Source organism: Onychomys torridus, chromosome 9 (genome assembly GCF_903995425.1).
Source record: "Onychomys torridus chromosome 9, mOncTor1.1, whole genome shotgun sequence".
Classification (NCBI taxonomy): domain Eukaryota; kingdom Metazoa; phylum Chordata; class Mammalia; order Rodentia; family Cricetidae; genus Onychomys; species Onychomys torridus.
The window spans coordinates 27,077,532-27,091,110 of NC_050451.1; the positions used below are offsets into that span (position 1 = coordinate 27,077,532).

General features: G+C 37.7%; 1 protein-coding gene across 5 annotated transcripts in view; it reads left to right on the forward strand.

The window, feature by feature from the left end:
• Cfap20dc (CFAP20 domain containing) overlaps positions 1-13,579 on the forward strand; it is a 255,472-nt gene that overhangs the window by 146,298 nt on the left and 95,595 nt on the right. For 4 of the 5 annotated variants that reach the window (XM_036199888.1, XM_036199889.1, XM_036199891.1 and 1 more), the window contains 4 exons: positions 1,125-1,261; positions 1,897-2,059; positions 5,341-5,463; positions 10,091-10,422. In XM_036199888.1, coding sequence (XP_036055781.1) covers positions 1,125-1,261; positions 1,897-2,059; positions 5,341-5,463; positions 10,091-10,422 — 755 coding nt within the window. The remainder of the gene's footprint in view (positions 1-1,124; positions 1,262-1,896; positions 2,060-5,340; positions 5,464-10,090; positions 10,423-13,579) is intronic. The other variant, XM_036199890.1, reaches the window with a different exon arrangement.

The following is a 13,579-nucleotide window of genomic DNA, read 5'->3' on the forward strand; positions in this document are numbered from 1 at the left end:
ATATTTATGTGAATAGAAAAATACAGATGCACACATATGTCTAATGATAGTAGGAAGTTTTGCATATCACCCAACAGCCATGAGATTGTCATGACAGCCCTGCTAACATTCAGGGCCTCACTACTCAGGCCAAGTGTTAGCCTTCACACCCTCCTTCTTGATTGGCACATAAAACACCAGGTGGGTCTTTTTATTTTTAATCATAATCATAATTAGAACTATCTGAGTTTTCCAATCCAGCTTCCCTTTGTACTCAGTATGATTAATTCATTTTCCTTAGCAAAAATATATTAGATGCCCATTCTATGTCACAATGTCAAAAGCAGGCTACCACTGACTTTGCATCTACTGGAGCACAGACTACTGGAAATAGTGTAAAGATGTGGAAAGGTGGCCTTCCAGCAAATTCTTTGGTGAGGGAAATTATCCCCCTGAGGAAGACACAGGGACATGACTGGAGAAGTGAAGACTAAGACATAAAGACAAAGGTCACCCTAGGGATGATGCGCAGCAGTGCCTTGGGAAGAATTGGGAGCCCCAGAGTGTGAAAAGAACAGCAAACAAAGGTGTGAGATGAAAGGGAATGTCAAGGCAGTATTTACAGGTGATCTGGGCTGAGAGCAGTTGGGAAGCCATTGAAGAGCCAGAGTAACATAAAGGAGACATATACTTTCCTTCCTGTAAGACCTCTGGCTGCATTTTGGAGAAAGGATGGTATAGAATGCTGGGTCAGTCACAAGAGAACCTAGCGTGATTGTCTACTTACCATTATTTGAGAAGTACTACATACACATTTTTTAAAAGATAATAAAAATATTTTTTTCTTTTTAGGGAAATAATTTAAATAAAATTATTTTAAGAGAATATCAGGGCTGCATAAATAAGTTTGGGAAGTGTAATATAAGGAGTGTCAGTTACTTCTCAGCTGCTGAACCTCCTTTATGATCCTTTGTTCTCTTGCTTTATCAGAAACATCCTATGGATTCTGTGCATCTGACACAGTATTTTCATTTTGAATAGGTGTTGATTCCAATCCTGTGATATCTGAACTGTACTTTGAGAAGTACTGTAACATGATCTTTGTTACTTCACCCATTAATGGATTGACTTTCTCTAATAAACAGACCAGTTCATCAACAGAGGGGGAGGCAGCATCCGGAACAGTAAAAGTCAAGATGTTTGCCATATTGCCTTCGGGTCCAGGGTCCTTGGACCACCTCCACTCTCTGGCAGACGTAATAACCTGAGGCTCTCCAGTGAGGTGGGTTAAAGGTTTGAAGAGCTCACTCAGGCAAGGGTGGGGGTGGTAATGTGTGGGCTGTGGGAAGGAAGGAGAGAGAAGCTGACTATGTGTGTGCCCAAAGTCGGTTTACGTAAATTTGCAACAGGAATTTTGGCTCTTAAAAGACTTAAAAATTGTTTATTTTCTATCATATCAAAGTAATTAAAGTTTTTGGGTAGTCTTTTCATTAAACATGTTTCTTACAAGCAAATATATATTTTGCCTTCTCTGTCAAAAGAAGTGTTGGATATAGACCAGTACCCACACAACGCACAGATTCTCAAATGGTCTGCTTTTTGTTTTAACTTCCTTCATGACTTTGACATGTAGAATGTTTCTTACTCATCTCTACCTGTTGCAGGCAAGTGTAGCTCATAGTATATTTTATTTTATTTATTTATTCTTTTGTCTCGGAGGTCTTCTCGTCTACTGTTCCATCTCATGTTACGTTTCTCCTTCCATTTCTACATTTCTAGTTTTCTCTAAATTCTCTTCCTCTCACTTTTTAGCTGAAGTTGCTCTGGTTTTTGCTCACTCATTTGTCTGAGTTTTTCTGTATAGATTTTATAGAAATTAATTTTATTTTTAAGCATACATATTCCTTTTCCTTACAGACAGTAAGATCCATTGGGTACAAAAATAGCCAATTGTGCCAACAGCCTACAGCAGAGAAGCATGTTAACACTGCAAAAGTGTCAGCCTTGCTCATACCTGAGCCTGAGCAGCAGGGAGAGAAAGGAAATAGTCCTCAAGTGAAGCAGACAGCACCTGTTCCAGGTAAGCAAGAGTCATGTAGAAAGGAAGAGCCAGTGGAGAATAGTGAGAGTTGTTCTGACTGAGATAATCAAGCAGTATTCAAGGCAGGGAGGGCTAAGTCCAGAAAAGAAGTGGGTGGTGGGTATTGAAATTATTTTGTCTCCTCTGTTCTGTTGTTTATTCTGGTATTTCAAATAGCCAGTGTCCTGGTTTTGCTTTCTGATAAAGATGCCAAAGTAAAATAGCATCAGACTATCATTATATTTTGGAAACTCCATGTTTATTTTATTTTAAGTTTTCTTACCATCATTTTAGTTTCTGTATGCAGAAACTTTATTTCCTGTGCTCTTTATTTTCTCTCATTGATATAAAAAGATGGCTCTGTAGGAAGACTTTTGTCTCATTTCAGATTGAGAGCACAAATCTAGCAGAGAAGTAAAGTGATTTGTAGCTTGTATTTATTTGAAAAATGGAGAGCAGAACCTGACTTTGAGTTGTTTTATAACTTTCTGCCCTTCTTGGTCTGACTTCAGTGAATAAAGAAAGGGAGAATTAATTTTACTTGAGTTAGAAGTGAATGATGGCCACTACAGACAATCTCATCCATTGGGGATAGCAAATGGCATGAGAAAATGTAGCATAGACATGTAGTCCCGGTTCCACCAGTGGCTGTCTCTGTAGCCTGGTGCCTGGTTCAAAGGTCTTCACCATTGGTGTTAGTATTCTGACCCATCCCTTGGGGGCCCGCCCAGCCTCCTGAGATCATCTTATGTAAAGTCCCCTTTAAGAAAAACCCCTCAGCTCTCCCTCTCCCCCTCTCCCACCCTTTCCCCTCTCCTTCCCTCCCCTTCCCCCACCACTTCCTTCTCCCCTTCCTCCCCCTCCTCCACCCCCTTCCTCTCTTTCTCTCCTTTCCATGTGGATGCCATTTCTGCCATGTGAGTAACTTTCCGCCCCACAGCCATCCACCTTGCCCACAAGGCATGTCTCACCTTCCGTGGGGCACCTTGGTACAAACCTGCTAAGGCCTCTCCTGCCTTTTCACAATGTTACTCTTGGAATCTCAGTTTCCTTCTCTATAAAACAAGTCAAGCATTGCGCCAATGAGGTTGTTGTAAGGACCAATGACAAAAACCAGTTAAGTATATGATACTGCTCTAAGAAATGAAGTATTTAGTGAATATTAGCTGCTACTCTGATTATTATTTAAATATCAAATTATACTTCAGAATTCTTCAGGTTTGATCTCAGCTCACCAGACATTTTTAGAAAACTCCTTATTCTACTACACTTCCTCTCTATAGGAAAATGATTTTTCTGTCAATTTCATTTTTTATACTTTTTAATATAACATGTTGTATAAATAACATCAATCATACTTCTTATAGCCCTCTATTCTTTGAATGAAATTCATCAATGTTGAAATACAAATTAACACCTATTTTTGTAAAGGACTAAGTTGTGTCTTTTATATAGCCTCAAATTATGTCAAAATGATACATATACATTATAGTGATAAATATATTTACTGTATTATTTGAATGAATATAGTACTTTCTATTCTGGCTTTTGTTCTCTGGTATGGAAATTTACCAACCAGTCTACCTATTCTGGTCCCTCTCAACAACACCAGCAGGTCAGAGCAACAACAGGAGAGCTCACTTGAAAAGCACCAGCACAGAAAACACAGAGGCACACTGTGGTATGACACTCTCCAGTACTATCTCAGAGCTGTGTATTATTCAGGGCAGTGGGATCTCTCTGCAGGTTGTAAATTTCAAAGGATTATGAGCCAATTAATTTAAAATATAAATGTCTGTTCTGTGGGGATTATGGAAATCAAATTTTCTGCAAAAGTATTGCTCTAGCATCTGCCCTACCAGAGACAGGCTAGACTCAGTAGACAGGAGTGCTGAGTGCCGGGCTCCTTCCCTTTATAGGGCTGAAGAAAGCTTAAATTACTACTGCTGTTGTCCATAAAAGGAACCCAAATGTGATAGAGGAAATTTCTCCCTGAATCTCTCCTCAAATTGAACTTTATTATCATTTTCAGATTTAATTTATGCCTTTTCTTTTAAAGCAGGCTCTTTCAGAACTCATGTTACACTGCTGTGTCTCCCTTGGGAGTCTTTGCAGAAGATATGATGCAGTTTCAAATACAAACACTTCCATACTTAAGCATTAGGTAAATGTAAGAGGCTGTAGTGGCTATCCCTTTAAAAATGGAACTTGAGGCATGTTTATGTAGATTTTTCAATGTATATATTCGTCTATCTTGAATCCAGTCCAAGGACATAGATTGTTAGCACAATTTCCCAAAATGTTAAGATTCAATCTTCCAGGTCTTATGTTGATCTTATCAAGGGCAGGTAGAAAAACTACTTCCATGGTAACACCCACATCCATTTTCTGAGGGAGATGAAGAAAAGAGCTTGTTTTAAAGGAATTACAATTTAATATTTCTTATAAAATCCATAAAAATATAAGATACCTTTAAAATTATGTGTTTGTGAATTATTTTTATTACATACTATAAAATTTAAATCTAAAATGTCCTTGTGCAAATATCAAAGCATTTAAGGTAAAGTTCCACAAAACCTAACAAAATTCTGTGGTGGTATTGTGTTTCCCAAAATATTGTGCACCCTAATAAACTTATCTGGGGTCAAAGAACAAAACAGCCACTAGATACAGAGGCTAGAAAATGGTGTGGCACTCACACCTTTAATCCTAGCATTCCAGAGGCAGAAATACCTCTGGATCCCTGTGAGTGCAAGGCCACATTGGAAACAACCAAGCTTGGTAATACATGCCTTTAATCCCAAGAAGTGAACCTTTAATCCCTGGGAGTGATGGCAGAAAACAGAAAGATATGTAAGGCATGAAAACCAGAAACTAGAAGCATTTGGCTGGTTAAGCTTTTAGACTTTGAGCAGCACAGTTCAGCTGAGATCCATTCTGGATGAGGACTCAGAGGCTTCCAGTCTGAGGAAACAGGATCAGCTGAGGAATTGGCAAGGCTGAGGAAGCTGTGGCTTGTTCTGCTTCTCTGATCTTCTGTCATTCATCCCAATACCCAGCTCCAGGTTTGTTTTTATTAATAAGACCTTTTAAGAGTCCTGCTACAAAATTCATCTTAAAACATTCAGCTATTTTAAGAAAATGCACATGAACCATAAGAACACCTCTCATTTGCTTTTAAATAATTAAATAAAAATACACAGAATTAATACCACCCTTGAAAAACAACTTTCTACAAATATCAATAGAATAATTCAGTGGAAATATGTCTTTCAATAAAGGTAGTACCTGGGAAAGTAACAGGAATGAACAGGAAGTGGCCATCACCCTCAACAGCATCATTCAGCCAAGGACAGAGCCAGTAAGTTCCAGCACTCCAGAACCCCAGGCTCCTGACCAACCAGGTGAGCATCCTTAGTATTCATAAAGTTTTACTGGAAATGTTGGGGAGTCCTACCACTGTTGTCACCTGTTCCCAGGAAAATTTTGGTCCCCTGTTGAGGTTCATAGTTTTTGTTAATGGAAGAATTTGAGAATGGGCTCAAGTGGAAAGTTGGAAACAATTTTATGAGTTTGAAAGAAAAACCCCAGGCAGACAAACTGAAATTTTCATCAGCTTCTCTGTGGAGAAGAATAAAAAAGAGAAGGAAAAAAGCCTTGATGTTTGAGTTATGCCACCATGGAGGTCAGCTAAGTGGTAGACAAGCAGCCTCATAGTGTTAGGGAGTAGGAATTCTGGGAAGGAAAAGTAAAGTACCTCCTTAAATGGTTAATTGTTCCATCTCTTTATCATGGTTTAAGGTAGACTCACATCCCTAGGGGTGTGTGGTCCTTCCTTCTAGAGAGCTGATCCCTTAGCCAGTTGAGTGACCTGCCCATGTAGCATAACTCTTTTGTATTATGGCTATCTTGGAATGCCAGGCCTCCAACCAGGCCAGAGAAATAACTTTCCCCAGTTAGTCTCCACAGAGCTCTTGATTTAAGTTCCTGTAACCCAAATATTTCAAACTCAGTCATTTAAAAAAAAAAAAAATGATGATACAATCATTTGCTGAAATTTATCATAGTTTTGTAAATCCCCTTTTTTACCTTCAATTATACCCCAGTTCCCCTATTCAAAAATAAACTTTAAAACTTTAAAGCTTTGCCCTAATGCTGAGCCCTTTCACAAGCCCAGTGTCTGTTGTTGTATTTCCCATCCTCTCCATAAATGGAGATCACTGAGCCCATCAACACATCTTACCTAGCAGGTGTTTGCTACTTTTACAAAGGCAAATTGTTTTTGAGCAAGGGAAAAAGGAAAATAAATGAAAATTGTTTGTAGTTTGTCAGTCTTATTTATGCAGTGTTGAAACCTTCATTAAAATGTTAGGTGCAATTAGTGTCTCTAGCATAAATCTGACTGTGTAGAAAAACTAATTAGATGTTTAGGTGATCATTCTTGCATTTATCTTGTTTGCTGCAATATTGTGATTACACGGTAATTTACATATTTCTCTAAGAAAACACACCAAATTATTCATTACAATTGATATGGAAATACTTGAGGTAAAAGTACAGATCTCCAGAAAGCTGGTGGCAATGAAGTATTTAGTATACCGTGGTGTAAAACACCCTATACTTTGACTTTTTGGCAGTTAATAATGTTTGGCAAGTAGGTCATGAGAAATTGTCTAACTGCATAGTGAAGATTCCAAGAATCCTTTTTGTTCCTCTGCTTTACACATGCATGTACATAAAATAACACATTGGCTTTTATAACCACTTTCAGCCTTTAGGCTTGCCCATGAAAGTTTTATAAAACACCAGGTGTATATGTATATAAAACAGGCATACAAATTAAACATCTGTGATAATAAAATTTTAGAAGAAATTTATTTTCCAATAATTGTTCAATATGTAGATATAAGTATATGTATAATTTTACCATTTACTAAAGTGGAAAGGAAATTAAAATACTAATGAGATGTATGGTGGCCAAATATATATTTTAAGACATGAAGTGTCATCAGCATTTTTCAGAGCTTATTGATATTTTGTATTATAATTGTCAATGCTGAAATTGCTACTTCACATAAATACATGATGTGCATAAAGGAGAACAGACAAAGGGTTGACCATATTTAGGACAACATGGTCCTTATTCAGGAGAAAACCTGCAAAGGGGTCCCTAGTGAAAGCCTCAGATCCTGATTACAGGGTGGCTGGTTAAAGGACAGATCAAGGAAAGGAGAAGGAGACTGAAGTTTCCTTTCTTAGCCTGCAATTAGCCACTGCTGCTGGTAGCTGGGAGGTAGGGTGTCTAGTAGGACAAAGAATGCCAAGCCACTAACAGACATCTCTTATGGTCAGTTGTTTCTGAGATCAGTAGGTCTGGGAAACAAGAATCTAAAAACCAAGTTGGAACCCAGTTATTTTAGTTCTGGGAATTGTGGTTTACCCACAATGGAGGCCCTTTACAAATGGCATGGTCACAGCTAACAGCTAACAGCATGAAAGAGCTATTTCATAAATGACTGGAAACTCTGTCTCAATCCTGAGCCACATTTCATTCAGTGATTTGTTGTTGTTGTTGTTGTTGTTGTTGTTGTTGTTGTTGTTGTCCTTCTTCTTCTTCTTCTTCTTCTTCTTCTTCTTCTTCTTCTTCTTCTTCTTCTTCTTCTTCTTCTTCTTCCTCTTCTTCCTCTTCCTCTTCCTCTTCCTCTTCTTCTTCCTCTTCTTCAGCCAGCAACTCAAACAGTAATTTTTTTAAATTAAACATTCTGAGGCTAGACATGGTGACACATGTCTGTAGAATTACTAGCCCTCCAGAGTCAGAAGTAGATGGATCTCTGTGTGATAGAGTTCAACCATGGTTCCAGGCCATGTAGAGAGATTCTATCTTTTTTTTAAAGGGGGGTGGGAGGGCAGCGCACACCTTTGATCCCAGCACTTGAGGCAGAGATAGGTGGATCCCTGTGAGGTCAAGGCCAGCCTGGTCTACAGAGTGAATTCCAGGACAGTCAGGGCTACATAGAGAAACCTTGTCTCAAAAAATAATTAAAAAATAAAAGAAATAAAGGGAGGGGGAAAAAAGCTTTTAACACAATACAATCCAAAAAAAAAAAAAAACCAACCCAGTACTATGCTGAGGAATGACAGTAGAAAACTGAAATCTCTGCTTACATGATCAGGCTATCATTTGTCTACAAGAACAGAAAACTAGCTGGGCAGTGATGGTGCACACCTCTAATCCCAACACTCAAGAGGCAGAGGCAGGCAGATCTCTATGAGTTCAAGACCAGCCTGGTCTATAGACCTAGTTTTAGGACAGCCAGGGCTATACAAAGAAGACCTGTCTCCAAAAAAACAAATAAAAACCCAGAAAACTTGGTATGCCCGGTAAAAAGACTACAGTTTACAGCAGTCTCGAATCCAGGTATTTCAGACAGTGTTGGTTTGAATTGTGGTGTGACTGTGGTGTGATGGTGTATGCAGCATATGTAGTATGTCTTCAGCATTGGGCTGCAATAAAGTCACACCATGCAACATGGGTGAGTACCAGCAAACACACCTGGGATTCATTGTGTGTTATATTTTTTTTAGTTTGTGACTTTTGTCCTTTCAAAATCTTTTTACTATTAACCAAAATTTTTGCAAAGCCAAAGTAATTTATGCAGCCTAGGGTTGAAGAGACTGTTTCTGAATAACACTAAGTTTACAAAGTCCCACCATGTGCCTAGCACCATACAGAAGGGTTTGCTGTCCCAAATAGGAGTGTCCAGTCAACTTGTTCATTTCCGATGCCCACACTGACTCAGACCACCTGGACTACTGGGCAGGTATGAGATAAAGTAGCTTCAGGCTGTTCTGGCCATGAACCTGAAAATACAAGTCCTGCTCTACCATATTTCATCAACTCCTTTACCTCCCAGTCATTTTGTGTAGCAAGTCCAAGGTGAGTGACTGATGAGTGCAGTCTTGAACATTTGTCATTTGTGCCATCAGTGTCATTTTGGAAGAGGTCTCTGGGTCTCAATTTCACGGTATAGGCTTTGTACTTGGCAAATCTTACATGTCCTGTGGTTACTTTTCTTGTAGTCATAGCTGTAATAGATTAAGGGTCCAGCATAAATTACTCCATCCACATAAGGGCTTTGCAGAACAGGTATAAGCCCCCACACTGAAACAATTTGGAGAGAAAAAGTGCATTCAAGAAAAAGGACTCTCTCCTGCAGTCTTCCTAAAGAAAGGAAGCAAAGACTGCATTTAACTGCATTTCCTATCAACATTGTCCTCTCACATTGCCTAGATCATAGTTATAAAACTACTTCAGTGTGATACAAAAGATGGAAGGGTTCTTAAACATTTGATAAAAAATTTCTCTCAGTAGTATGCAGAATTTTTAAAGAAAACAAATAATAAAAAATTATATCAAAACTTCTAAAATTAAATATAAAATTCTATTTCAACCTTCAGAAACCACCACTCAAATTAACATTATTTCTGTGGATTTAGAGTTACTTGAAATGTCTGCTCAGTTTAGTCTGTGAATTATTTCAGTCAGCAAGAGGCCAAGAAATAGACAGTTCATCATCCGTCCATGGTTTCCTTGATTCATAACCCACACAGTAACCAGATGGTCTGTTTTAAAAAGCTTATTACATACTGTACTGTCTTCCTGTGGTAAAAAGGGAGGTATTAGTAACTCAAATCCTTTTAAATTTGGACAACTTCCCTCACTGGATGTCAAATTAATGAGGTTGTGCTATAAAGAACTTACTGCAAGACAGGTGATAATTATTTCAGACTTAAAAATTTCCTGGCCAGAGTTTCAACTCAAATGGTGAAGAAGTGTAAATGAGTTGCCTGTGGCTGTGGGCACCGTTCTGTGAGTAACTGTTTAGCAAGACACAAGATGATAGAGAAAATGCCTCCCCTGGCTTCTCCTTATTTGAAAAACCTCTGTTTCAAAAGAAATGTTACCCTAACCACCTAAACAAACATTTAATGGAACACAACTCTTACTGTTAACACCTTTCCCAATGTCAGATGAGTGGATATTTCCTGAAAGTGCTGCTCTGACTTCTGACCCAGCATGTGGCAGTCCATCTTCGCTCCTAGATGGGGACTCATGCACTGTTTCAAACCTTCGGCTAGAAACCAGCAAGGACCATGAACCTGACCAGGCAGAGGAAACCCAGATGGCTCCCAAGGACATTTTCACCTTTTCATCTAGACCAAGATCAGCACCTCATGGGAAGAGTCATGATATGTCCCCAAAGGGGTATCCATTTATTCTGGACCCAAGAGAGGACAACAGTGTGACAAGGAGAGACACCCATTTGGAAGACGACTTTTATGGCACTGACAGCAGTGAAGAGGTACGCAGCTTGATAAGTAAAATGGGCTTAAAGCACAGTGTTCCATTTGTGCAAATAAGCATTAAAACAAGTTGGAATGAAAGAATGGGAATCAATTGCTATTTATAAAAATGCAGCAGATTGCTATGTCAGTCAACAGTTCCATCGGGTTGTTATGGTAACTCAAAATTTCTGGATTTTTTATTATTAACAGCCAATTTCATGTTTAATTATGGAAGCCAATTTTTCAGTTATTTATATTTTTTCATTTTAATCTTTGCCTCACAGAATTAGAAATAATTTATAGTTGAGTACATGATAGCAAGACCACTAAAAAGCTCAGTGATCAGGGTCTCTGGGGAGGCTGTGCTGTGCATTCAGAAATGACACTTTTCTGGCTCCTTTCTCCCCTGCCATCTTTTCACCTTAGACCTATTAGGACTCATTATTTTCCATATGGTCCCAGAATTTCGAGAGTTGTGCCAATTAAAGTTTAGATAATGAATCATGAATTAGTACTGGGACTCTCCTTACAGGTGTTTGTCTGGAATTATTTAGAATATAAAATATTACGTTAGAAAACTGATAAAAAGTTTTCTTATACATTTATTGGAACTCAAACTGAATATGGATTAGAAATATTTATTTAAAAACTAATTACTACAACTTTATCTCTATGTGAAGTGAATCTGGGAAGTATGTAATTCATCTCTCTGTGTGCATGTGTGTGTCCATATGTAGTTTGTGTAAAATGTTGGAGGCACTTGTGTACAATGTGGAGGTCGTGGTGTCATTTCCACCACTTTTTTTCTTTCTGAATCATGATCTGTTACTGCCCTGGAGCTCACTAAACAGGTTATGCTGGTAGGCCTCTCTAGGCCTTCCCATTATCTACCTCATCCAGCTGTTTATGTGAGTTCTAGGGATCAAATTTGAGTCTGCCTGCTTGTCAGGTGAGCACTGTACCCATATCCCCAGCCTTAAATGTATATTTATCTTTATTCTTGGGTTTTGTTTTTGTTTTGTTTTATTTTATTTTTTAAGACATGGTTTCTCTTTGTAACAGTCCTGGCTATCCTGGAATTCTGTTTGTAGACAAGGCTGGCCTCAAACTCAGAGAGATCTGCCTGCCTCTGCCTCCCGAGTGCTGGGATTAAAGGCATGCACCGCCATGCCCAGTTCTTTTATCTTTATTCTTAACAATGTGTTGAAGAAACATTTTAGAAGCACCATAGTCAAGTTGAAAATTAAGAAGTGCAAATAATATGATATAGAAATAATTATAAAAACTCTTTATATATGCTTACAAGTTTCTGAAATTACTATAACTGAGTAAGAATGCCCTGTGGACATTGTAGATGAGGTCCACACCTCTGAGGCAGCCAAGAATATGGGCCTGTTGCTTAGAGCTTTCACGGTAACTATGAGGCTTACATCTTCTAATGAATTTTGTCCACAAAATATATGTAGGATCCTTTTTATATAATATCCTGGCTTCTGCATGTGCTGAAGTAATACATGATGTCAAACACAGTGTATTTCATGCCACCATATTAAATGTTGGACATTTAAATATTGGACATACCTATGTCCTTTACCCCTAAAGCATTAAGCTATAAAAACTATAAATAGACTTTTGTCCTTGTCATCTACTAGAGTTTCCATCCCATGTCATCACTTCTAAGGTATTATTTGGCCAAAATGTTCACTTTATTCTCACCATTCCATACTTACAAGGGATAGGCTTATGTCTTTCCAAGGAGCACACAGCACCATCTTTCTTCTCTAACCCAAAGACTTAGTTTACTAGTGTAAATTTCCTGACAGATGAGAAAGAGCAGTTCCTGGGAAACAATGAAAGCATGTCCTAAGGAACTTAGCTCTTCTGTCTGACGCATAAGCCTCAAGCAATCAAGTTTTGTGGGGAAATGAAGACTTTGAGTTCTACAGGCTTAAATTTGATTCCATGTCATGTGCTTTCTTTCCCTACTATCTCTTCTATTTCTGGTGCCCTTCAATTTTTATTATACAAAAATATATTTAGTGATAACTATATCAAATGGAAAATGAATTCATCATGCTTTCTCCCCAAACTCTGACTACATAGCAGTCTGCTCACCCTGTGCCATACCTGTCTGTGTGATCAGCCGCATATGGCTGGAGTCTGTGGTGGGACCATCTCAGTGCTAACACCTGTCTGGCTTACTGTTAATCAGAGCCTCCTGAGAGTGCCAACAGAGAAGGAACAGAAGCCTTGCCATATTATAGAGGCAGAGACACTAATAAGATACAACCCAAGATATAAAAAAAATAAAAAGCTGAACTACATTCATTTACATAAGTGTAATTACAAAATTGATTTCCCTTTTTGTTTGGATGTTTGCTGCAGGGGGTATCATATACTTTCTTGCTGGTTAACTTCTCTTATTTATTGATTTATAAGCCATCGGAAATTGAATTATATTTTTTAATATTTATTTTGAATACATCTCCAAGTTTGAAGAAAGATTAGTTTAGATAATTGAAACATCCTTAATATTAGTTACATTATTTTAGAATGTTACATCCTTAGAATAACATAATTATAGTTAAGGAAAACATTAATATTTATTGTACAAATAGGTGATAATTATATTATTTATTATACTTGAAACTTATACTCAGTAATTAAAAGATTCTATAATGCTTGACATGTGAGTGATATTTAGAGAGAAACTAGTTTAAATTCAGTAACATAAACCAGGTAAAATCGAATTATGCTGTTATGATAGAAGAAAAGTACATATTCTGTAGTAAAAACTACTCCAAATAAAATTCCAGTGATATATTATCTTTATAATTTAAGGTGGTGCTACCTTAATTAATTAATTCACATCTGAGATCACAGTGTGAGCCTCAAAAGTATGAATTTTTAAAATATTCTCTTGTACTCTCTGCTTGGTGTGTGTTTAAATCCCCAGGCTGTCATATATACTAATAGTTGAACACCAGATAATTTTGAAGTTGTACCTTTTATTTGAAAAGCACATTACAGAAATATATTTCATGACAAGCTATAAAATTGAAACTACCATGTAAAAGGAATTATCTTAGGAAAGCTATTAAAACAGAGGGCTTTGCATACTGTCACATCATCTAAAAGAAGCAATTTGGTGTTTCATCATTATTCCCAACATGG